The 24,445-nt window shown below is 41.8% G+C and overlaps 1 protein-coding gene across 1 annotated transcript in view; it reads right to left on the bottom strand.

Annotated features, from left to right (window-relative positions):
- The window catches only part of FLII (FLII actin remodeling protein), a 945,835-nt gene that overhangs the window by 408,756 nt on the left and 512,634 nt on the right, over nt 1-24,445 (bottom strand). The window contains exon 14 of the mRNA XM_044089594.1: nt 3,509-3,688. Within this exon, the coding sequence (XP_043945529.1) occupies nt 3,509-3,688 (180 nt within the window). The remainder of the gene's footprint in view (nt 1-3,508; nt 3,689-24,445) is intronic.

Below are 24,445 nucleotides of genomic sequence, written 5' to 3'. Positions count from 1 at the left end.
ATCCCTGTCACTATACTCAGTATATATTCTTAGGGGAGACATATACCTGGCTTACAGAGAAATCTCTGACCCAAACCTAATGAATTTACTGCATATCTGTAAATCAAACGGGACTAGTGCTACCAGTTCCAGGGACCTAAATATGGCCTGCGATTGAATAGGAGGTGCTGGAGGGACAGATTTGTCTCTCAGTGACTGCCATATCTTTGGAATAGGCTGTCAATTCATGTGAAGTAGAGAACCTCTATAACACTGTCCAAAAGGAACCAGGACGAGTGGATGGGGCACTGTAAACTTATACCGGGGATAGCACCCACAATCCTCCTGGACATGGACAGTCATTACTTAATACAATCCTGGGTGTTGACTACAGTATCTATGACATTATACTGGGATGAAATGGCTAGGCTTGAAATGACCTCCATGTCGATAGCCTGGTAACCTCCTATGATCCAATGATTATATGGCTAGGCTGGAAAAGGCCCTAGGGCCATTAGCCTAGTAACCTCCTATGAACCTATATACAAGGGACATATGATTATGTTGTACGGGATGCATTTCAGCTTTCATATACAGGCTTCCCACCACAGACTGGCTAAGATCTTTTGACAGAGTTTACTCCCAAATGTTTGACACAGATCAAATGAAAGGTACTGTAACGTATCTTCTCTTTCTCTCTCTCTCTCTCACACACATGCACATCTCTCTCTCCACACAGACACACACATGTGCGTGCACACTCGCATGCGCGCACACTCGCACGCGCGGGCACACAAAACCACAGTCTTGCACCCATGATCACTTAACTGTGATAAAATGACACACAACGTTGCTTTTAAACACAGGTTGACTCTCCTAGAAGCTTGCCTTCTGATGAGATACAGCTTGGATGTTTTGACTGTAATTAAATGAAAAACTGTGGCTATAGTAATGTATTCAGCTTGTTGCACTCATACAACAATCACATGACTCATGATATATTACATGCGATACACTGACAGCAAGACAGATGCTTTCATATACAAATTAAACCATGTAAACACAATTAAATACTACTTTTTGACTGGGTACACCTCCAGTGATTGATACTGATTAAGTAAAAAGAAAGTCTGCCCCTTGTAATCTAGTCAGCTTTTTTTTCACACAAATTCACCCCCTCCCACCCATGATCACTTAAAGTGAACAAGTAACAGTAGATTAGCTCTTTTCACACAGTGACTAACCTCCTTCTCAGATTACCACTTTCTGTGTACCATTTAGCTAATTCCTCTAAACAGTTTATAACTATTTAACAGCATTTGCTAAACAGTTCACCTTGTATTTAGAAAAACTAAATACATTACAAAGCAGATCAGAATATAGTTTTTTAAAAAAATCACTGTCAGGTACATGTCAGGTGGAAAAAAGTCCTTTTCAATTACAGTAATGGCACTGCTATCCAATTCAGAGATAGCCTACCAGCTGATGTAAAGCAAACAGGGAAAACAGCAAGCACAATTCATCTTTAGAAAATGTTTCACACTTTTCCAGTATAATTCAGGGGCTGTCAAATATGACAAGAGACAAATAAAAACACAGTGATTTATGTTTAACATGTATGTGTGCATCCAGTACATATCATAACCATCTACTCACCATTTCAAGGTGATTATCAGAGTAATACTAAAAAGATCCTCTGCTCCTACAAAATGCTACAGCTGCATTCATTCTACCAAAGCAGCCAACTCCAGTGTTCACAGCTTCGGTTACAGAGTAACTACCACACTTAACCTGATGGATGGATACAGCAGATTATAGCAGACTTTTTAAAGTGCCAATGGTACAGTCAATTAGTTCTTTGAGCAAGTGATAGGCCATGTCATGTGGAATGGGTTGCTTCATAAAACTAAGGAAGCATCTAATCCCAAAAACTCTGAATATCAATGCTTGGGCATAAGCCTGTGGATCACATCACATTTATGCAGTCCTGCTGCCATAGCAGGAATTAGATGGGGGAAGAAATGGAAAAAAAATGATAGAGGCGTATGGGTCCTGCATCCAGATGGCAGCAACTGCAGTGGGGGTGATAGTTAAGTGGTTTACACAAAGAACATTACATTAAGGAGATGGAAAAGACTTCCAGAAACTACACAAATAGAATACAGAAAGAATAAGCTTGGAGTAATATATCATGATACACACCATACATTTCATAAGCCTTAAAATTATATATTGTACGTACTAACACAACTATTACCTACTCCCAAATGTTAAAATTGTGTATGGGATGGTGCTGACTCTGTAGGGTAGAGGAGGGATAACTTCTACACTATGCCCCAAATCTGAATAACAGACCAGGCACTGGAGAAGCCAGACAGGAGAGTGTGGGGTGAACAGATGATGTTGATTCTCTCATCCTGGAAGGAAGGAGTTATGATAACAGTTGGATCATAGCCTCTAGCATGTGGAAGTCTGCCAGTGCCAAAATACATCAACAAGCAGAGAGATGATCTTGGTGCTACCCAATCCAGAAAAGGAAGCCATCAATGACCATGTGTTTGGGAAATAATACATGCAATGGGAGGATACTGACAGCCTTCACTCTCATGTGACTGCCAACAAAAGCCAATAGTGGTTAGGGCTTGGGCAGAAGAGAAATGCCCTCAAAGCATAAATCAGGAGATGGTGTGGGTACAAAGTATTTACATAGCTGCCTACATGATGTCCCGCACATTGGCATTTGGTAAGATTCCCCAATGGTTAAAGAATAAATGGGGTTAAAAATTGTTGGGAGGGGGCAGATGATCAAGGCATTGAAGGAAAAGCATATAACAAGTGCAGAGGAAAAATCAAAAATGCAAAAATGAAAGGAAAGAGAGAGAAAGGTCTGCTGAATTGTTATTCCACAGGTCACATCTGCAATGTGCAAGATTTGCACAGACTGTACTTAAGTGAGCAAAGAAAAATTAAGCAAGCTAAGTAAATAAACTACAAAATATCTTAAATACACAATTGTTTTTTATTCCCAAGTTTAGCTATGACAACTTACTTAGACCTACACAGCATGCTAATCTGTTGATCTTACGGACACAAAGCAGCAGCAATTTAACACTACTTGTCAGTTCTGTCACACCTGGGTTATTTCTTTCTACAATTACAAAAGATTACCTACTACTACCTTCAAGACTTGGGAGGCTTACTTTAGGGACATTAAATGAAGAAGGATCTCCTACAAAGGATAAATACCTTTCAGATCTGCTGTGCACGTCAAGAATGCACTGTAAGATCACAAAAAGCACAACTTTTCTTTAATGCTGAAATATGGCCTCAACACTCTATATGAAGGAACATTATGAAAGAAACATTTTGTTTTACATGCTACAAGTAAAATGAAGAGAAACAAGTAAATGCATTACAAGGAATAAAAAAAATACTACCACAGCAGCTAAACATTTCATAAATGTAATATTGTGCAGGATGCTAATGAATTTTGACAGTAAAGAAATAATTAGCAAATAAAATTACTAACTGCTGTAAATTCTTCGCTTTCCTCTCCCATTTCCTCTCTGATTGTCCTGCCCTCTGCTCCAAGGTAGTTCCGAAGGTTCACAGCATGGATAGCTGAGCAGGCTTTCTTATCCAATGTAGTTTCCTGTCCAATCCAGTAGTAAATATGCCAGTTTAGAGCTCCATTTTCATCCAGGAATGTCTAAAATGAGAAAGGGAAAAATCACAAGAGAAAAAATATGGGATAAACCTGAAAACAAACATTCTTCCCTCTCTCTCGCCATATTCCTCATGGAATGTGCATTCTATGCCATATTCCTCATGGAATGTGCATTCTAAAACTAAAGACTTTGTTCCTCACACTTAAAAGCGACATTAAAAAAGTTTTAAGCATTTGTTAAATGGGTAAACTTACTAGGCACAAACCACTTTTATTAATTTGTTAATCAGATAAACTCACTAAGCACAAGGGTGAACAAGAATAATTGTCTGGTTAAGTGTGTTGCTAAGAGTAATACAGTAGGCACTAAGGGATTCAAACTCTGGACTACTGGATGATGTTTGTTAGCAGTCTTAGTCTTAATCCTCTGCACTTGTCTGCTATCCTAATAAAACTGAAGCAACGGAAATAAGCAGTGGTTTTGCAAATAAAGCAACGGTGAAAGCAAAACATTGATAAAGGAATTCAGCAACAGACTGCCTGTCATACTGGTGACCAAGTTGCTATCACTGCACCCAGCACAAGACGGACAGCCAGACAGGGAGGGGTAAAGGGGCACCCAATGGTAAAGTCTCCTTCCTTAGGGAGGTTTGAAGGAAGTCAACGCTACAATGGCTATTAGTGGAAACTAGATGCTCTTACAGCTATAGACAATAGAAAAAGTAAACTCTGGCGAACATATCTAACTTATAGAAACCACATTTTCTGGAATGAAGGAACAGCAAATAAAGGCTGCTAGTCATTTGCCATCTATTCCTCTTACTCCATAAAATCATGTTCTATGACAGGTGAGTCCCAACAAACAGGGAAGCTTGCACAGTAATGAGACACTCTGGGCCTCACAAGCCACATAATAATGGGGTAAAACAGTGGTGGGGAACCTTTGAAACTGGCAGACAATGTAAAATGAAGCAGAGATGAAGGGACCAAATATGTAAATCTGCTTTTATACAGATAAGGGCAAAATTTATTCTGAAGCCTGTCTTCAAATCTGTCTCATCTACTATATAGAAAGACAAATGCCAATATGAAAGTTAGTCACTACTGTTTCTTGTAGCTGCTAGAAAAATATCTAGTCTCTGAATTCACTACATATTACATTTATAAACATTCATATCCAATTGTCAGCCCATCCAGATGTGAAGCGATCAGTCATACTGAGCTAATCCATGGCATCCCTTTATGATTTGAATCCTGGAAGGATATGTGAAAAACACACTACAAATTAAGTCAGACCACATCCATCTACCCACAACCCCTTTTAGAATTTTTTGCACATGGAGTCAAGGTGTCACTTCAACAGTGGCAATCATTTAGAGCCAAGATTCACACTGCCAGGTGGCTAGTCCTGCCGCAGCTGTTCTTCCATACCACACACTCACAAGCACACTCACACCTATGGCCAATTTAGAGTGATCAATCTACCTAGTGTGTCTTTGGCATGTGGGAGGAAACCAGAGCACCTGGAGAAAACTCATGAACACAGAGAAAACAAGCAGACTCCGCACAGAACGTACCCCGACCAAGAATCAAACTGGAGAACTTCTTGCTGTGAGGTCACAGCTCTATTCGCTGTGCCACTGTGCCACCCATAAATCAGTAAAGAAAACAGATTATACTATAATTTAAAATGCAAGTATATACTTTAAAGCAGCCAATGAATGCTCAGCATATCCAGACATTTTTTGAAACAGATTTCCCAGAAGGGTCCAGCCTTTGCACTTGGATGAAAGGTATTAGAAGTAATGCTGAAGAGATAATACCCCTTTATCTCATGCTGGTACCCACTACAAACAAGTTGGGTATACTGTCACTTCCATGCATTTAAGACTGCTTACCAAAGTGAAATACATTATACCATGCTTCAACAAGATAAATGCAGTGAAAACAAGAATTCTGAATGGAATTCTTGGAGACAGCTGCAGTTTTAATTGACTGGCAGTTCAGTGCATATGATTCAGACTATGAGCTAACAAGTTTCTTCCAATAGTCCAGGGGTTAAGTCCCTCAGTCCTCAATTGCCTACAGTGATACATACTACTGGATACAAATAAACCCCCTTCATCTGGTTGCAATGTCCTCCCAGTATTGAAGATGGGTTTCCTTACCCCCCCACAATTATTCAAATTTTCTTTTGGAAATCCATGGGCTTCTCTACTGGGGTTGAACAATATGGAAGCAAAGTTCCAGTTCTCCCAAGCTACCTTTCAGACAGTAGAACAATTCACTGAAGATAAACTGCTCCACTATCTGAAAGGAAACTTGTGGGGAAGCGTTGCTGTACTACGCACCCACAAAAGACAAGTCCATGAATTCTCAAAAGAGAAATGATAGGGGGAAAGCAAACATTTACTAATAGGTGATTGCCCTGGTTGAGCTTTGCTGTAGTACGCAACCACAAAAGACAAGTCCATGAATTCCCAAAAGAGAAATGATAAGGGGAAGCAAAGATTTACAAATAGGTGATTGCCCTGGTTGGAATTAATGGATGGGCTCCAAACAGGCTTAAGAGATGCTACAATAAAACAAAAAATTCAATGAGAAAAGATTTGAGACAGGAGGAATTGATAATTTGTAAATAGTTATGATTATATTGTTCTTTTACAATATCTTGAATACACCGGATGTATTGAATACTATTTGCTGTACAGGAACTTGTTCAATATGTAGAGTATAACATAAAACTAGTTAAGTGCCATGGACAGATGGCATACAAGATGAGAAACGAAGGGCCTAGATAATTTGTAAAAAAAAAAAAAAAAAAAAAAAAAAATTGGTAACATGAAAAAATAAAGCTCCAATATAAATACAAAGAATAACAAAGAGAGAGAATAATGTGACAGCCTCTAGCAACCTTGATAGAGGCACCATGTATGTGGATTGCCATCACTGTTTCGTTTTGTTGTTGTGAATTATGTTGTGAACTCAAAAGATGAAATGTGAAATGTGTTGTGAACTCAAAAAAAAAAAAAAAAAGACAGAGCCCTGACAATAGCCCAGGTATCGCAGGTTCAACTAATGGCTGAGGCACCTGCTGTAGCTGGCATGAAGAGATGAGAGGAATGATTAAGCTTAGCTTGCTTGTCTCTCCTCAGGGGGGGGGGTGAGAATGGTGGTGGTGTCAATCTGATTACACTCTCTGTGGTTGACTCTGTGGTGAAGACAGGGGCATGAATGTGCTGTCTTCAAGGAGGGCAGGGCCATTTGATTACATATGATATGCTCAGGGTATGCACTCACTAGACCCATTGCAAGCCAACCTCTTGGATGCTTCCTGCATGAGCAGAAGATGCTATGAATTAAAAAGTGACAACCTAATTTTCACCATGAGGATGATGGCTCCCATTCCTGGATCATTTCACTCTTGTACCAGGGGAATGAAAGTGATGTAGGGTGGTTACCCTAGGGAAAGAACTTTTATATGGTGTGGCTGTGGTGGGCCAGTGCTCAATGGTCAGTTTAGTTAAAATGAATTAAAAAAGAAAAAAAAAAAAACAGACAGATGGCCATAGTGGACATATTCCTAAAATGGATGCTAGAGGCACCCATTCCTCTAAGCACAGTGAACAGTTGCCAAAACATCTCAAGGTGACACAACATGATGAATTAAGACAGCCTCTTAGAGTCCGTATTACACTTCCTTTTCTTGTTCATATCAAATAAGATAAAATAACTGCCCCAACTTGCACAGAATGCTTTCACTCTTGTAGCATAACCAAACTATTAGAGCACATTAGCAGCACTGAGAAGTTCATTGCTTCATAGGTTGTTACAAGGGATGCAGTCTAGGAGCCTAGCCCAATTTCTCAATTGTCTCACAGCAATGTCTAGTTAAGTGACTTGCTGAAGGTCATACATTAGGCAGATCAAACCCTGCACCATGGGAAGCAACACACTAAAAGCTCTGCACTACCTGCTACACAAAAGTAAAGTACATAAAAAAATGCCCATATGACAGACAGCTCAAAGCACAAATAGAGGCTTTGATGAGATACAAGTTGGGGCTCAAAGATGCAGATTATTTTATTTATTTTTTTTTTAAAGCTTTACTATAAGACAGAGTAAAATAATGTATTAAGTAATCGTTCTGCATCTTTCAAAGGTACATTCAGTTTTCTGCAGGAAAACTTTACATATCTCAGAGGAGTTTAAATGCAGTTATTCCAAATACTGTAGATATTACTTACTGACTGACTGGCATTAATGAAGATATCAAATTTCTTTATAACACATCTTACAATTAGTGCCCTAAAATGAGCCCCTTTTAGTCTAGTGTCATGTTTTATATTAAAAAAGAATTTGGTGATGTTCAGTAATGTTACTGATCGTACTACATTATTTTTCTTTAATCGTATAACCCCCATAATGGAATAGAGAACTGCCATGGAATCTGTTAAATGCTCCTTGCTGTCATGGTAACTTTGCCCAAAGAAGATAGTTCAGTTGTATGCAACTATATTTAGCAGAATACTAGATTTTTCAGCTCAATCCACAGCAAAAATACAAAATACACTACCACCATTATTATGTTATACCTGGGTGAACCTAAATCTTACAGCTTCTTCTAGATATTCAACTTTCAAAGCTTTTAACAGTATTTTACTTGCTATTGCACTGGTAGTTGTACTGTAGTTGACAGGGTATTAATTACTTAAGCACTGCATATTTCATAATTATTCCACTATGGTCTTATGTGACACAGGTTCAAGAAGAAGGAACTACAATACAAGATCAATCAGCCAAACCTTAATGTGTGTATGCAGACTACAAAAGCTAGAAACATATATGCAAAAGAACTGTCATGTATAATGTGTGAGTAATAGTTTTTTTTTTTTTTACCTAAATGGTTGCTTTGTCAATATTACCATGGAATATAAATGGTCCTACAGGTACATACAAACAACAAAGAATTAAATTTTACTAAAAATGTAGGGTGCAAATAGCAATGTTACAGGAGACATGATTGGATAATGCTGATCATGTGAATTTCACAAAGGAAGGATTTTAAGAAGCAGATATTCAGTAGAGTATAATGGACAAAGGACAAGGAGAAATACTGATTGCCAGACAGGTTCTAATAATGACAGGAGAGGGAAAAAAGATAATGACAGATTTCAGGGGAAAAAAGGGGTAGTGGCAGGGGAGCAGCATTAAGGGGAGAACTATGATGACATATATTTATATTCCATCTAAAACTAGCATTATAGACTTGAGCAGAATTTTGTAAAAAATAAGCTTTCAGCAGGGATTATTATTTATGGGTAGGGACTTGAACCTGATTTTCAATAATGAGGATAAATTAGTGGGGGCCTAGAAAGGAAAATGCTATAAAACAGGGTAGATTTCTGATGTACATATAAAAACATTTGTTAATGAATATGTGGATTCAGTAACAGGAAATCAGACAATTTCCATATTACTCCCTAATATGCAACACCTGGGCTAGACTAGATATAAATTATACTTCAGATGACCGGGTCTATTGAACCAAAAGCTTTGAGACTATTCCAATAACTTATCAGATCATGCACCAATAAAACTAATATAAACATGCAGAGCAATGATGCAAAACTGAGATACTGGTGGTTTCCTACTTTTCTGTTAACAAGAGAAATTTAAGGAATGCATAGTTGATATAATTTGAGAGTTATAAGTGAAGACAGAAATTGAAATGAATAGCTAGTAAGTGAGACAAATGAGAACAGAATTTAGAACATGACAGAAAAGAGAAAGATATGGAAAAGTAGTAACAGGAATTATTTATAGGGGTTTATAAAGGTTAAACTATTACAGAAGATGAGAAATTTCATAGAACAAGAAGAGGAGCAACTGCAGCAACCTAAACGGAAAACAAGGTAGAACCTTGGGTAATATGCTTAGAAAGGTTGCAGTTCATAGGTAGGTAACTAGGCTATCGGACCAAGAGCCTAACTAAGCCTAGCCAACAAGGTTCCTTGGCTTACGCCACCCAAGAAAGTTAATTTCCTGTGCCCCTGACGAGCAGAGCCACAGAAATGATCCCCAGTGTGTATTTCCTATTTCCCATCCACTCATCAAGATTTTTATTGAAGAGTGCTAATGAGGAACTTTGCTTGACATAGATGGGTAGCGTGTTCTAGAGTATAGGAAGTCTCTGTGACAGGAATCTATCCTTCCAGCATGTCCTGTTTATTGTGGTGACAAGATTTACGTCCTTAGAGCATGCAGTTCGGAGGGATTGGGATTTCTTTAGGTGTAGCATGTCCAACAGCTCTGGGTTTAACACAGCTTTATATGTTAGGCAGAGATCTCCTCAGAGTAGGCGATATGCTACAGAGTAAAGCTGGAATTTTTTGAGACGATCAGTGTAGGGCATCTGTTTGAGGCCAGTAATCCTCTTTGTGAGGTACTTCTGTGGCCTTTCCAGCTGCTGCAGATGTCTTGTGAGGTACATTCCAAAAGGGGCATTGTACTCTATAATGGGTCTAATAAGTGCTGAGTAGAGAGGAACAATGACCTCTTTTTTTTTCTGGATGAGAACCCTTTTGTGATGAGGTGTGCCACATGAAGGATTTCCTGACTACTGTGGCGATGTGATTATCAAAGGAGAGACTACTGTCCACCTGGGTCCCAAGGTCTCTTATCACACATTTGGCATTAAGCAGACTGCTGTTTATGTGGTAGTTCATGGGTACAGAGTTTTTACCAAAGGGGATGACAATGCACTTTTTGGCATTGAGCTTAAGGCCATGCCTCTGACACCAGGCATCTGTCTCAGTGAAGCCCTTCTGTAGGATGTCCACATCATTTGGGGACTCGACTACGGCTCCTAGTTTGCAGTCATCTGTGAACTTCATTAGCCAAAGGCCTTCTGTGTCAGCCTGTACTTCAGAGAAGTAGATAAAGAGGAGAGGTCCCAGGACTGAACCCTGTCGTACTCCACTTGTCACTGGTTTGAAGTCAGATTTGGAGTCTGAAACTTTTTCAGTGTGGGTTCTGTCAAGTTGGCAACCCATCTTGTGATGTAGGGATTTATACCAAGTGAGTTTAGCTATAATTCCAGAATGGGGGATGGTGTCGAAAGCTTTGGCGAGGTCAAGATAGGCTGTGTGAACCACCTTACCCTCTTCTACGGCTTTGGTGACTGCCTCAAAGAAGTCGATCAGGTTCAGAAGGCATGATCTGCCTTTCACAAAACTGAACTGGGTGGGGTCCAGAGGTTGGAGGTTACCAATGTCTGTTTATGAGTTCCATGATGATATGCTCCATGGCCTTGCAGGCCAGGCTCGTCAGACTAATAGGGCGAAAGTTCCCAGGATCAGTGGTGGCTCCCCCTTTGTGGAGTGGGATAACTGTTGCTGTGCGCCATTCAGTGGGCACAAAGCCTGATGTGAGACTATGATTGAATATTGTACTTGGGTGGGGAGCTAGTTTACTCTGAAGTTCATGAAAAACGCAGCCTGGGATGTTGTCCGGTCCCATGGATGTTGTGTTTTTGGTTTTAGAGAGTGCAGCTTTTACCTGCATAGATGTGATTACAGGGACTCTGCATTCTTCCTGTATAGATATGAACCCTTTAGGGGGTGAGAGGGGGGTAAAGTTAGCACTGAACCTACCTGCCAGGATGTTGGCAATATCAGTTGGTTCTGTAATTTTCATGCCGTTGTGTGTAACTCAGAGCAGATCTGGGTGTTGCCACTGAGATTCTTGACACAGCTATAGAATGCTTTGTGGTTGGCCTTAGCATCAGTAGCAATTTTGTTTTCATAGCTAGCTTTGGAGGATCTTATAAGAGATCTCAGCTTCTTACTGAGGCTGACCAGGGAGCTCCTCCACTCATGGGATTTTACTCTCTTTTGCAACAGTTTCTTCCTTCTGTTGTAGAGTTTGTTTATGGCAGGGGACTACCAGATTGGCTTCCTTTTTTCGAGGATAGCGTCTTGGTTCTGTTTGGGATAGCACGATCCATGCACTCCTGTAAGTGCTTATAGAGTGCATTTGTGTAGGATTCAGCAGTCGTAACTGTACTGTCCATCTGCATGGGTGTCATGAAGTTCGCTACTTCTGTCTTAAGAAGCATGAAGTTGGCTTTGGAGAAATTTTTACCATGGTTTCCTTAATGGTGGGTGGGGGCAGGATGCGGATATCTACGGTGATTAGCTTATGGTCAGATCTGACCAACGAGGAGTTGACTTCAGGTGTGGAACACTGGTCACTCATGTTGGTAATGACTAGGTCTAGGATATTGTTGCCCCTGGTGGGGTGTGGATAAGTTGATCCAGGGCAGTGGAATTTATGAATTCCAGAAAGCGTTAAGTAAAGGAGTTGGTACATGAGTAGTTTTCCCAGTTAATGGTGGGGTAATTGAAATCACCCATTATTAGGGTGTTTGGTTGAACCCTAATATTTTCCAGTATATCAAGAAAAGAGGAGTGGGAATCCTGGGGCATAGTAGGGGATCTGTAGCAAGCTACAATTTGGATCGCAGTTTTGCCCAGAGTTAGTTGCACTTGGATAACCTTGGATGCATTATGCTGCGCAACTCGCATGGAGGTGTGGATATCCTTAATGAATATGGACACACCTCCGCCTTTGGTGTTCTGGTCCAGGTTAGATGGCCAAAAAGTGTGGTATGAGTTATAGCCTGGTAATGCAGGGATGCTCTCTAGAGCCTTGAACCAGGTCTCAGTCACTGCACAGATATCGATGCTCTCCATTTTACTATTTTGGATAACAACTCCAGAATGCAAAAATATTTAGCACAATGTCTTTGACAACAGAAAGCAGGAAAAGTTGTAGCAAAACATAGGTGGCCTTTATAATTTTGTAAATTTTATGACAATTTGTATAAAGCAGAGGAATGGAGGAACCATGAAAACTCACACCTAGAAATGTTTATGGAAGACAATTATGCTGAAGTTAAATGAAGAGGAGGCTCAAGAATTAATAGCTAAGGCAGGAACAGATAAAATACCAATTGTGATGCATGAGCAATCAGCAAGGAAGGCTTCAGGGATAGACAGCAATCATGAGGAATTTGGGAAGTTAGGAGAGAAGAAAGTGAAAAAGATTTGCAAGACTTTGTTTTGCTATATTTTAAGAGGGGGTACCAGCACTTTGGAAGAAAGCTGTGCGGCTATATTATCCAAAGAGGGTAAAGACCTTTCAAATCCTGCTTCATACAGACCCATTTCAATTTAAACTGTCTATACAAGATAAGAGAATGATGGAGGTGTTAAAGTCGGCAGATACAGCTGGTTTTAAAATGGGGAAGAGGGAGGCAAACAGCTGATGTTCACAGAACAATGATGATCCAGAGGGAAGCAGAGATCAAGAAAAAGTTAATATTGCTGGGGGGGGTTTAATGCAAAGAAAGAAGTGAGTTAGCTGGTATTTTATAAGTAGGACAATGGTAACACCTGCTTTCCCTGATAGAGTAATAGGGTTACTAAGGAAACATGAAGAGTCGGTGGAAAGAATTAAGGAGACAGTTCTTCTCTGACAAGTTGTCTTTGAACTGAAGAATTAGGCAGGGCTGTCCTCTTTACCAGTGGTTTTTGGCTTTACATTTAGAGATACTGCAAAGAAAATTCAAAGGTATAATTAGTATGGTAATCAAGAAAAGTCTGCTTTACTTTTGGATTATATTCTGTATTTCATAAATCAAGAAAACATCTGGGTGTCTAAACATTTCAAGACAGTTTCTATGAGATAGAAAATAAATGAAGGGAAAATAAATGCTATTATGGTAAACTATGTAACCACTCATGAACTGGCTCAAGAATACCCATACTTAATGGAGATATAAGATGGAACATTTAGATATATGAACTAAATGATTCTGTTATTGCAGCTAATGACATATGGTAAGAAACAAAACAAAAGCCAATACAAAACTGAAAAAAAATGGAAGCTCATGACTATTGACATGGATAATAAGATACAAGCAACATGGTGTTAGTCCCCTTAGTCTTATAAACAGGTCAGGCATACCTTTAACAACTGAAGGAGAAGTTCTGGATGATAATTTATACAAACAGTTGAAGGAAATTATTTTTGAGGAGAAGTTGGCAAAAATTAAGTGGGAAAAGCTGATTCTCCCCATAGAACAAGGTGATTAATGGTTATCTGATTTGAAAGGATACTTTAGAGCGATCTATGCTCATATACATAATTCAAGCATAAGGTTATAAATTAAAGTGGAAAAGGAGGAGGATGAAATGAAGAGGGGAGTTCAAGAGTAAAGAAAGCCTAACAGGGGGGATGCAAATCCTTACAGATAGCAGCAACCATGCAGAATACTATATTCAAAAAGGAGCAGAAAGCATTCTAAGAACTAAGCTACTCTGGAAATGGAGAAAATAGATTTTTACCACTAGGGATGCCTACAAGTAGGGTTATAGTAAGTAGGTGAGAGGGGGCTGGAATTTACTCGGGGTCATTACCAAAGTAACCAATGTACTGAGAAAGTACAGATGTGTACTCTTACCATAAATGTAGATGTTCAAGTGTATTCACTGTTGCAGTCATTACATTTGGGGTAATCTGCTGGCAGGTTGCCCTCAGTCGGCCTGAATTCCAAAGTCTTGGGTCCTGTGTCAGTTGCTGTCTCCTCTTCCATGACGTCAGGTCGTCAGAGGTATAAAACAAGCAGCTGACGCCATTTTCTTTAGTTTTTCTTGCCCTAGATGTCAGGTGCCCCCAAAAAGGTAGCAAATTTTTTATATATATATATATATATATATATATATATATATATATATACATGCATCAATACAAACTTTACCTTCATCTACAAGCAAATACACCACATAGGTTGTAGAAGATAGAGAAGGAAAGATAAATGTACAGTTTTGTACCTATCATAAATGTAGATGTTCGAGTGTTCACCCTGCTGCAGTCATCACACTTGGGTTATCCTGTCGTCAGGCGGTCCCGCAGTCGGCCGGAATTCCAAAGTCTTGGTCCAGCGTCGGTTGCTGTCGCCTCTTCCCTGACGTCAGTGCGCCAGGGGTATATGTAATGCAACCAACGCCATTTTCTTCAGTTTTTCTTGCCCCAGATGTCAGGTGCCCCCAAAAAGGTGGTCAGAAATTAGTACCAAAAGGAGTAACCTCTGCACAAACACAAAATCCCTTCAGCTATAAGCAAATACATCAGTAAGGTATTGAAGAGATTTATCCAGTAGATCAGAGGGGATGGAGGGAGGGTAACCTGGACTGCAGCAGGGTGAACACTCGAACATCTACATTTATGGTAGGTACAAAACTGTACTATGTTCATCGTGTTACCCTGCTGCAGTCATCACACTTGGGTTGAATCCCAAAGCTAAGGAAGGGGGGAGGTATCATAGAGGGTTAGTGGAGGCTATAAGGCCCTGCAGAACTGCAGTGGCGAAGCCTGCCCTGGTCTTAGAGTAAAGAGGTAAGTGATAGTGTTTGGTAAAGGTGTGTACTGAACTCCAAGTTGCAGCTTCTAAAATCTCCTTGGTTGGTACCCCCCTGAGAAAGGCTGTAGAAGTAGCTGTTGCCCTGGTAGAGTGGGACCTAATGGTAGCAGGGACTGGTTTCCCATGATGGGTATAGCAGAAACGTGTGCAGTGACCTATCCATTTAGAAATGGTCTGTTTTGATAGTGCCTTCCCTTGAGAAGCTGTAGCATAGGATACAAAGAGCTGATCAGATTTTCTGAAAACCTTAGTTTTGTCCAAGTAGTAACGAAGTTGCCTGTGAATGTCCAAGGAATGCAGGAGTCTCTCACCTTTGTTCTGTGGATTTGGGAAGAAGGTGGGTAAGTGGATGGCTTGATTTAAAGCCACACTGGAAAACACCTTAGGCATAAATGAAGGATTAGCTCGTAGAGAAACTCTATGTTGGTGAAAAATGAGGAAAGGTTCCACTGCCATTAGTGCCTGTAACTCTGAGACTCTTCTAGCTGAAGTTATTGCTAGCAGCAGGGCAGTCTTCCATGATAGGAAATGAAGATCTGCAGAGAAAGCTGGTTCAAAGGGAGGAAGCGTTAGTTTTTCCAGAACAAAGTTGAGGTCCCATGTTGGTGTAGGAGCTCTCCTGGGTGGTCTAATGTTTTTTGCCTCTCTGAGGAACTGCCTTAGAAGAGGATGTGAAAATAAAGGTGGATCCGTGTTGTAGTGAGCTGAAATAGCTGAAGCATGGATTTTAATGGAGGAAAAAGAAAGTCCTTTATGCAACATCTCAGCTAAATACTGTAGAATGTGAGGCATGTGAGGCTGAATTGTGTCTTGGCCTTTAGCTTGGTTCCAGGCACAAAACCTTTTCCATTTGTCTGAATAAGCCTTCCTGGTGCTTGGCCTCCTGGCTTCCAGAATAACATCCAGAACTGCTTGGGAAAGAGGAGCTGGTTGGATGTTTAGTAGATTTGCCATGCAGCCAGATTTAAAGTTTTGAGCTGGCTGTGTAGAAGCTGATTGTTTTGTTGTGTGAGCAAATGGGGGATTTGGGGCAATATCCATGGTGAGCTGTGGGCCATATTTCTCAATAGCGGGTACCAGTGCTGGCGTGGCCAGTCTGCGGCTATGAGAATCAGCCGTGGTCTCTCCTTTTTGACTTTCAGAAGAACCTTTGTGAGGAGAGGCAATGGAGGGAAGGCATATACTGTCAGGTTTTTCCAACTGAGAGTGCGTCCACTTTCCAGGCTTGATGGTGAAATGTCCTTGTACAAAATTTTGTTAGTTGATAGTTTTGAGGACTGGCAAACAGGTCTATGTCTGGAAGGCCCCATTTTTGAGTTATCATTGCAAATATTTGTGGATCTAGTTTCCACTCGTGGGGATCCTTGATGTTTCTGCTGAGGTCGTCTGCCAATATATTCTTCTGTCCTGGCAGGAATTGAGCTTGTAACTGAACTTGGTAAGCCACAGCTGTGTTCCATAAGATCATTGCTTGCCTGCATAGAGGGTAGGAATGTGTACCCCCTTGTTTGTTTAAGTACCACATTACTGTGGTGTTGTCTGTTTTTATTGCAAGTTGTCCTGGGTGTAATAGATCCTTGAAGGCTGTCAGAGCTTTCTGTACAGCTAGCATCTCTTTTTGATTTATGTGCAGATTTCTTTGATCTGCAGTCCATAGGCCTTGAACGCACTGCCCTGCCATGTGTGCCCCCCAGGCATAATCTGAAGCATCTGTTGTGATAGTTTGCCTGGCTGGGGGCAAGGTGAAAGGCTGACCCTTGTTGAGGTGACATGCCTGTGACCACCAGAGAAATTCCTGTTGTAGGCAGGGAATGAGAGATATCATTGTGTCCAAGCTGTGGCTGTGTTGAGACCATACGCTTTTTAGGTACCACTGTAATTTCCTCATATGCAGCTTTGCAAATGGTATTATTAGTATGCAAGATGCCATGAAGCCCAAGGCCTGCATAATTTTTCTTGCAGTTAATTGGGTCTTTGTTGCCATTGTCTTGAAATATTGAGTCAGTTGTAGTTGCTTGTCTGGCGTAAGATAAGCCTTCTGGGCCATTGTATTCAAGCTGGCACCCAGGGATGTCATTTTTTGTGAGGGTACTAGTTTTTACTTCTTTTCGTTTACTGTGTACCCCAGGCAGTTTAGTAGATGCTTTACAAAGGCCAGATGATGTAAGAGAATGTCTTTGCTTTCTGCTTGGATGAGGCAGTCGTCCAGGTATGGATATATTTTAATTTCACTTTGTCTGCAGTATGAAATTACTGGTGCCAGGCATTTTGTGAAGACTCTGGGCGCAGTAGATTAGCCAAGGGGCAGTGCAGAGAATTGGTAATGGGTTGAACCTGCAATGAAACAGAGGTATCTTCTGCAACTTTGTCTGATAGGGACATGCAGGTATGCCTCCTTGAGGTCCAACGTTACTAGCCATGCTTCCTTGCCCAACATGGGAAGTAGCTGCTGTAGTGTTAGCATCTTGAATTTGGGTACTTGTAAGTGTTTAGAATTGAAAGGTCCAGAATTGGTCTCCAGGCATTGTCCTTTCTGGGCACTAGAAAGAGTCTTGAGTAAAATCCTTGTCCTTGCTCTCGAGTAGGTACCAGTTGAATGGCTCTCATGTCCATGAGAGCTGTAATTTGCTTTTGTGCCTCTGCCCATTGATTTTGTGGCAGGTTTGGCATTCCTCTTTTCATTGGCAAAATGTGAAAGTGGAATCTGTATCCTTGTAAAATTAGGTCTAGGACCCATTTGTCCTTTGTGACAATGTGCCAGTTGTCTGCAAAAAGTGCTAGTTTTCCCCCCAAGGGGGCTTCCAAGAGAGCATTGCTTGGCCAGATGAGATGCAATTCATTGAGTTTGCCTTCTGGTGGATTGGGACCTGTCTTCTCCTCCCTTCTGTGTTGTAGTGCCCCATTGGCGAGGTTTATACTGGGCTTGTGGTTGTCCTCTGCCCCTTGGGCATCTGTATTTACCCCTCTGTAGTCTGTCAGTAGCTGGAAAGGACCATTTTTTTGTTGGCCAGTTTCTGCTGAAGTGAGGGGGTTGTACCTGTAGGAAATCTTTGACTGTCTGCATAGATTTTGCCTTATCCTCCATTTTCTTTAAAAATTCTTCTGCTTTAACTCCAAAAAGAACATCCTGCTGTAAGGGAGCATCTAGTAGTTTTGCTTTAACATGATAAGGCAGAGTTTGTTCCTTTAACCAAGCATGCCTATGTATAACAGACCCAGTGACAGCTGCTCTGCAGGAGGCCTCCAGAGAATCAAACCCACATTGTAAGGTATGTTTGCCCAACTGCTCAGTGGCGTGCAACAGATCCTGTACTTCTTTCAATTCAGATTGTTGAGGGAGAGTGGTTATTCTTTGCTTTAATTGAGAGATTAGGAATTGCTGATACTTAAGCATGTGAAATTGGCAATTCAGTGCCCTCATAGCTAGAGTGGCTGAGGTGTAAATCTTTTTCCCCCACCTGTCTAGTGCTCTGGAATCCCTCCCAGAAGGAACTGGGTTTTTAGCCATAGAAGCCTTAGCTCCCTTGGGACCCTGGGAGATAGTCTCTGGATCAGCTACAGGGCTTTTGTAAAGAAATTTGTGGGAATCAGGTACTCTATAGTATCTGTCAGGCTTAGCCGGAGCAGGAGGTAGAGAGTCTGGGTTCAAACTGGATTCTAAGTAAACATCATCCACAATGTCCAAAACTGGTGGGATGGCAAGTGGTCTGTGTTGGGGGAATAAAAGAAACTCTCTGAGCCTTTTCTTCGAGTCAGAGTAGTCCTGACCTTCCCAGTGAAAATGTTCCTTCATAGTGTGTAAAGTTTCCCCAAAGGAGTAGTCTTCAGGAGGAGAAGCTGAGGGAATAGAGTCCTCAGCATCAGAATCTTCATAAGGAGAGAAGGAGTAATCTTGGTCCTCAGAGGAGTCTGAAGAAACGGACACTTGTTCAGAGGATGCATAATCTTCCTCTTGTCTAGGCCTTTTGTCAGGAGGGGGCTGGGAACCCCTGATTAAAGAAATTAAATCTTTAGCCATTTTGAGCATCTGTTTCTTAGGCATGGGGCCTTGAACAGGAGACTGAAGGGCAGTCCTTTTAGATTTAGTAGGAGTCTTCGACTTAGAAAACGTTTTAATAGTGAGGGTCGTCAGTCTGAAAACGCCTTCAGAAACCAATGGCGTTTCTGTAGCACCGACGTCCTTTGTAGTAATATCGTCGGAAGAGCCTGAACTAAAAGGCTGCGTTGGCCTGGTGCATTCCGACAAAAATTCCATAGCAGTCTCGGGTTCCAGATCTGCGGTAGTCAGGGGCTGCGTCAGAGCCTCACTGAGGACCGGAGACCGGCTCAGCCGAGGCCTCGGAATCTGGGTTAGGCCTGGGCTGTCTGTCCTTATCCTTGCGTTTTTTGTGCACGCCGGTAGTCGGATGCTTCGATGGCATGGTGTAGTTAAATTTCCTACCGAAGAAGTGTCATGCGAAATCAAAGCGTCTTTTAATAGTACGCTTATTAAACCTAGCACAAAACCGACAAGTAGTGACGTCGTGGTCTGGGCCTAGGCAAGGTATGCAATAAGAATGAAAATGCTTATGAAGTATTTGCTTCCCACAAGAAATACAATTGTTAACTTTTTCTGACATCGGACTGAGGCAAGAAAAGTTTCCCCAACAGGGTACTTAGCTTTATAGAAGACTTCGGTCTGAAATTCGAATTCGAAAATCTCAGGAGTCGGCTGACCGGCACTTGCAAACTGCTTCTGCTTCGGGCACCACGCGGTAAGAAAGACTGAAGAAAATGCATTACATATACCCCTGGCGCACTGACGTCAGGGAAGAGGCGACAGCAACAGACGCCGGACCAAGACTTTGGAATTCCGGCCGACTGCGGGACCGCCTGACAGGATAACCCAAGTGTGATGACTGCAGCAGGGTAACACGATGAACATCTCCGGAATGAAAGGGGGATGGCAGGCAGGTAACCTGGACTGCAACAGTGAATACACTCTAACATCTACATTTATGGCAAGTGTACACAACTGTACTATGTTCTTCGTGTTTCACTGTTGCAGTCATTACATTTGGGTAGGATCCCAAAGCTATGGATGGAAGGCTGAAGCTAAACAGCATTAGGTGTGGCTATAAGGCCCTGCAGAACTGCAGTGGCAAAGCCTGCCCTGGACTTAGAGTAGAGAGGCAAATGATAATGCTTTGTAAAGGTGTGAACAGAACTCCAAGTAGCAGCCTCTAGAATGACTTTGGTTGGTACTCCTCTGAGAAAGGCTGCTGATGTAGCTGCAGCTCTGGTGGAATGAGACCTAATGCCCTTAGGCACAGGTTTGCCATGGTGTAAGTAGCAAAAACAAATGCAGTGGCTTATTCACTTTGAAACAGTCTGCTTTGAAATAGCCTTTCCTTCTGATCCTGCAGTATATGTCACTAGCAATTGCTCAGTTTTTCTTAGAGCTTTAGTCCTGCTCAAGTAGAATCTTAGCTGTCTGTGTACGTCCAAGGAATGCAGAATTCTCTCCCCCTTGTTCTGTGGATTTGGATAAAAGGTTGGCAGATGAATAGTTTGGTCAAGAGCCACACTGGAAACCATCTTAGGCATAAATGAAGGATTGGTCCTCAGAGACACCCTGTCTGGGTAAAATATGATAAAAGGCTCCACAGCCATGAGGGCCTGTAGCTCTGAGACTCTTCTTGCTGAAGTAATTGCTAGGAGCAGAGCTGTTTTCCATGATAAGAACTTTATATCCGCAGTAGCAGCTGGTTCAATTGGAGGCAGGGTGAGCTTTTCCAACACATAATTGAGGTCCCATGCAGGTATTGGTGATCTTCTGGGAGGCCTTAAATTTGTGGCTCCTCTAAGATACTGCTTTAGTAAAGGATGAGAAAAGATTGATGGCTCTGTATTGTAAGGAGCCGAAAAGGCAGAGGCATGGATTTTAACTGATGAGAAAGATAGGCCTTTGTCAAGCATCTCAGTCAAGTATTGTAATATCTGAGGAATATTTGGTTCTGCTGTATCAGTTCCTTGTGCCTGATGCCAAGCACAGAATCTCTTCCATTTATCAGCAAAAGATTTTCTAGTACTAGGCCTTATGGCTTCCAAAATGACATCCGCCACAGCTTTACTGAGAGGTGTTGTTTGCATAACTACATGATCAGCCATGCTGCCAGGTTCAGTGTTTGGAGTTGATTGTGCAGGATCTGATTGTTTTGCTGGGACAGTAGTTGAGGTCTTTGAGGTAAGGTCCAAGCTGGGCATTGAGACAAGTTCCTTAGGATTGGGTACCAGTATTGGCGGGGCCAGTCTGGGGTAATTAGTATCATCTTTGGTTTCTCTTGTCTGACTTTTAGTAGGACCCTGGGAAGAAGAGGCAGAGGAGGAAAGGTGTAAACGGGATAGGTTTTTCCAACTGAAGGATAGGGCGTCCCACTTTCCATGCTTGTTTGTGATAAGTCCTTGCGCAGAATCTTTTCAATTGATAATTTTGAGGAGAGGCAAACAGATCTATGTCTGGGCTCCCCCATTTCTTTGTTATCATGCTGAAGACTTGTGGATCTAGTTTCCACTCTTGAGGGTTCATAAGGTTTCTGCTTAAACCATCTGCCTGAGTATTTTGTTTTTTTGCCAGGAATTGAGCTTGAAGATGTATTTGGTAAGTCAAAGCTGTGTCCCACAGTGCCATGGCTAATCTGCAAAGGGAGTATGAGTGCGTGCCCCCCTGCTTGTTTATATACCACATAACCGTGGTGTTGTCCGTCTTTATCAGTAGTTGTCCTGGATGAAGTAAGTCCTTGAAGGCTGTCAGGGCATTTTGAACAGCTAGCATCTCTTTTTGGTTGATATGCAGATGCATTTGTTTTGGGGTCCATATGCCCTGAATGCATCTTCCTGCCAGGTGGGCCCCCCATGCATAATCTGATGCGTCTGTTGTTAAGGTTTGGCTGGCAGGGGGTAGAATGAAGGCCCGTCCCATGTTTTGGTGACATGCCTTTGCCCACCATATAAACTCCTGTTGTAGGCAGGGAATGAGAGGAATCATCGTTTCCAGACTGTGACAATGTTAACTCCATAAACTTTTTAGGTACCATTGAAGTTTCCTCATATGCAGTCTTGCATATGGAATCAGTAGGATGCAGGATGCCATGAAGCCCAAAGCCTGCAGAGTTTGTCTTGCAGATAACTGGGTTTTTGTTGCCCTCAGTTTGAAGTAAGTAGTCAGTTGCCTTTGTTTGTCTGGCGTGAGGTAAGCCATCTGGGCAGTTGTATTCAAGCTTGCACCCAGGAATGTTATCTTTTGAGAGGGTACCAGTTGTGATTTATTTTTGTTTATTGTGTACCCTAGGCATGTTAGAAGCCTTTTCACAAATGCCAGGTGTTGAAGAAGAATGTCCTTGTTCTCTGCTTGAATGAGACAGTTGTCCAAGTAAGGATATAGTTGTATACTTTGTCTGCAAAAAGCAATTACTGGTGCCAGGCACTTTGTAAAGTCCCTGGGCGCAGTAGATAAGCCAAAGGGCAGTGCAGAGAATTGGTAATGCATTAAGCCAGCCTTGAATCTGAGGTATCTTCTGCACGATTCCCTTATTGGGACATGCAGGTATGCCTCTTTTAGGTCTAATGTCACCAGCCATGCATTCTTGCCCAGCATGGGCAGAAGCTGTTGCAAAGTCAGCATTTTGAATTTTGGACTGTCCAGGTATGTGTTCAAAATTGATAAATCTAGTATTGGCCGCCAGGCCTTGTCCTTTCTGGGTACCAAAAACAGTCTTGAGTAAAAACCTTGTCCTTTTGCCTGTTCTGGGACTGGCTGAATGGCCCCCGTATCTGGAACCCTTAGGGCATCTAGATTTGCCCCTTTGAGCTCTGTCGTACACAGGAAAGGACCAATTTTTTGTAGGCCAGTGTCTACTGAATCTTGGTGGCTGTACTTGTAAGAAGTCTTTTACAGTTTGCATAGACTTAGCTTTGTCTTCTGTTTTCTTTAAAACCTCTTCTGCCTTAATACAAAACAGAGTATCATGCTGTAAAAGTGCATCCAGTAATTTAGCTTTAACATGATCAGGCAAATTTTGCTCTTTTAGCCAGGCATGCCTCCTAATCACAGATCCAGTAACTGCAGGAGGCCTCTAAGGAATCAAAACCACATTGCAAAGTATGCTTTCCAACTTGTTCAGCTGCATGCAATAATTCCTGCAATTCTTTATTTTCTGCACATTCAGAAATCAACATCATTTTCTGTTTCAGAAATTTCATAATATGTTGTTGATACTTGAGCATATGAAACTTGCAGTTTAAGGCCCTAATTGCCATGGTTGCAGATGTATAAACCTTTTTTTCCCATCTATTCAGTGCACTTGAATCTCTGTCAGAGGGGGTAGTATTTTTTGCTTTTGAGGCCTTAACTCCCTTTGGACCCTGTGAAATAGTTTTAGGATCAGCAGCAGGGTTTCTAAATAAAAATTTGTGTGAGTCAGGGACCCTGTAATATCTGTCAGGCTTGCTGGGAGCCAGAGGTAAGGAGTCAGGGGTCAAGCTTGACTCCGAAAACACATCATCCACAATGTCTAAAACAGGGGGTATGGCTAAAGGCCTGTGCTGAGGGAGATGAAGGAAATCCCTGAGCCTCTTTTTTGATTCTGAGAAGTCTTTACTCTCCCAGTGAAAATGCCCCCTCAAAGTATGCAAGGTTTCTCCAAATGAATAATCCTCAGGAGGTGATGCAAATGGGATAGACTCCTCTGCATCAGAATCCTCATAGGGAGGTCTAGTTGATTCCTGATCAGAAGAGGAATCAGAAGAAATAGAAACCTGATCTGAAGATTCATAATCAGTGTCTTGCCTAGGCCTCATATCAGCAGGGGGTTGGGAACCCCTGATCAAGGTAAGAAGGTCTTCAGCCATTTTGATCATCTGTTTTTTAGGCATAGTGGCCTGTGCACGTGGCTCATGCGTAGTTTTTTTAGCTTTAGAAGTTGCTTTTGTCTCTGGTTTTGCAGCTGTCGCCGGTTTGATATAAAAATGTTAAGGCCTGAATACACCCTCAGAAGCCGGTGCCTGCTCAGCGGCTCCGGACCCATCCGAGGGAGATACATCTGTGGGTCCAATACTCTATATCTTGCCGCGTGCCAGACTCCACATGGGTCTCGGTAGGGGCCTGCGACTCAAAAGTAGTGGGTATCAGGGGCTGCGAAAGTGCCTCACTGAGTACCGGCGAACCAGTGACTGGCTTAGGAGAAGCTTCGTCGTCGGTTTTGTACCTCGACTGTCTGTCTCTGTCCTTTTCTTTGCGTTTTTTATGTACTCCGGTAGTCGGATTGCTATCC

Source organism: Protopterus annectens, chromosome 12.part0 (assembly GCF_019279795.1).
Source record: "Protopterus annectens isolate FY-2018-M chromosome 12.part0, PAN1.0, whole genome shotgun sequence".
Classification (NCBI taxonomy): Eukaryota; Metazoa; Chordata; order Ceratodontiformes; family Protopteridae; genus Protopterus; species Protopterus annectens.
The sequence above is the reverse complement of the archived record's forward strand: the minus strand, read 5'-3'. Positions and strand labels throughout refer to the sequence as shown.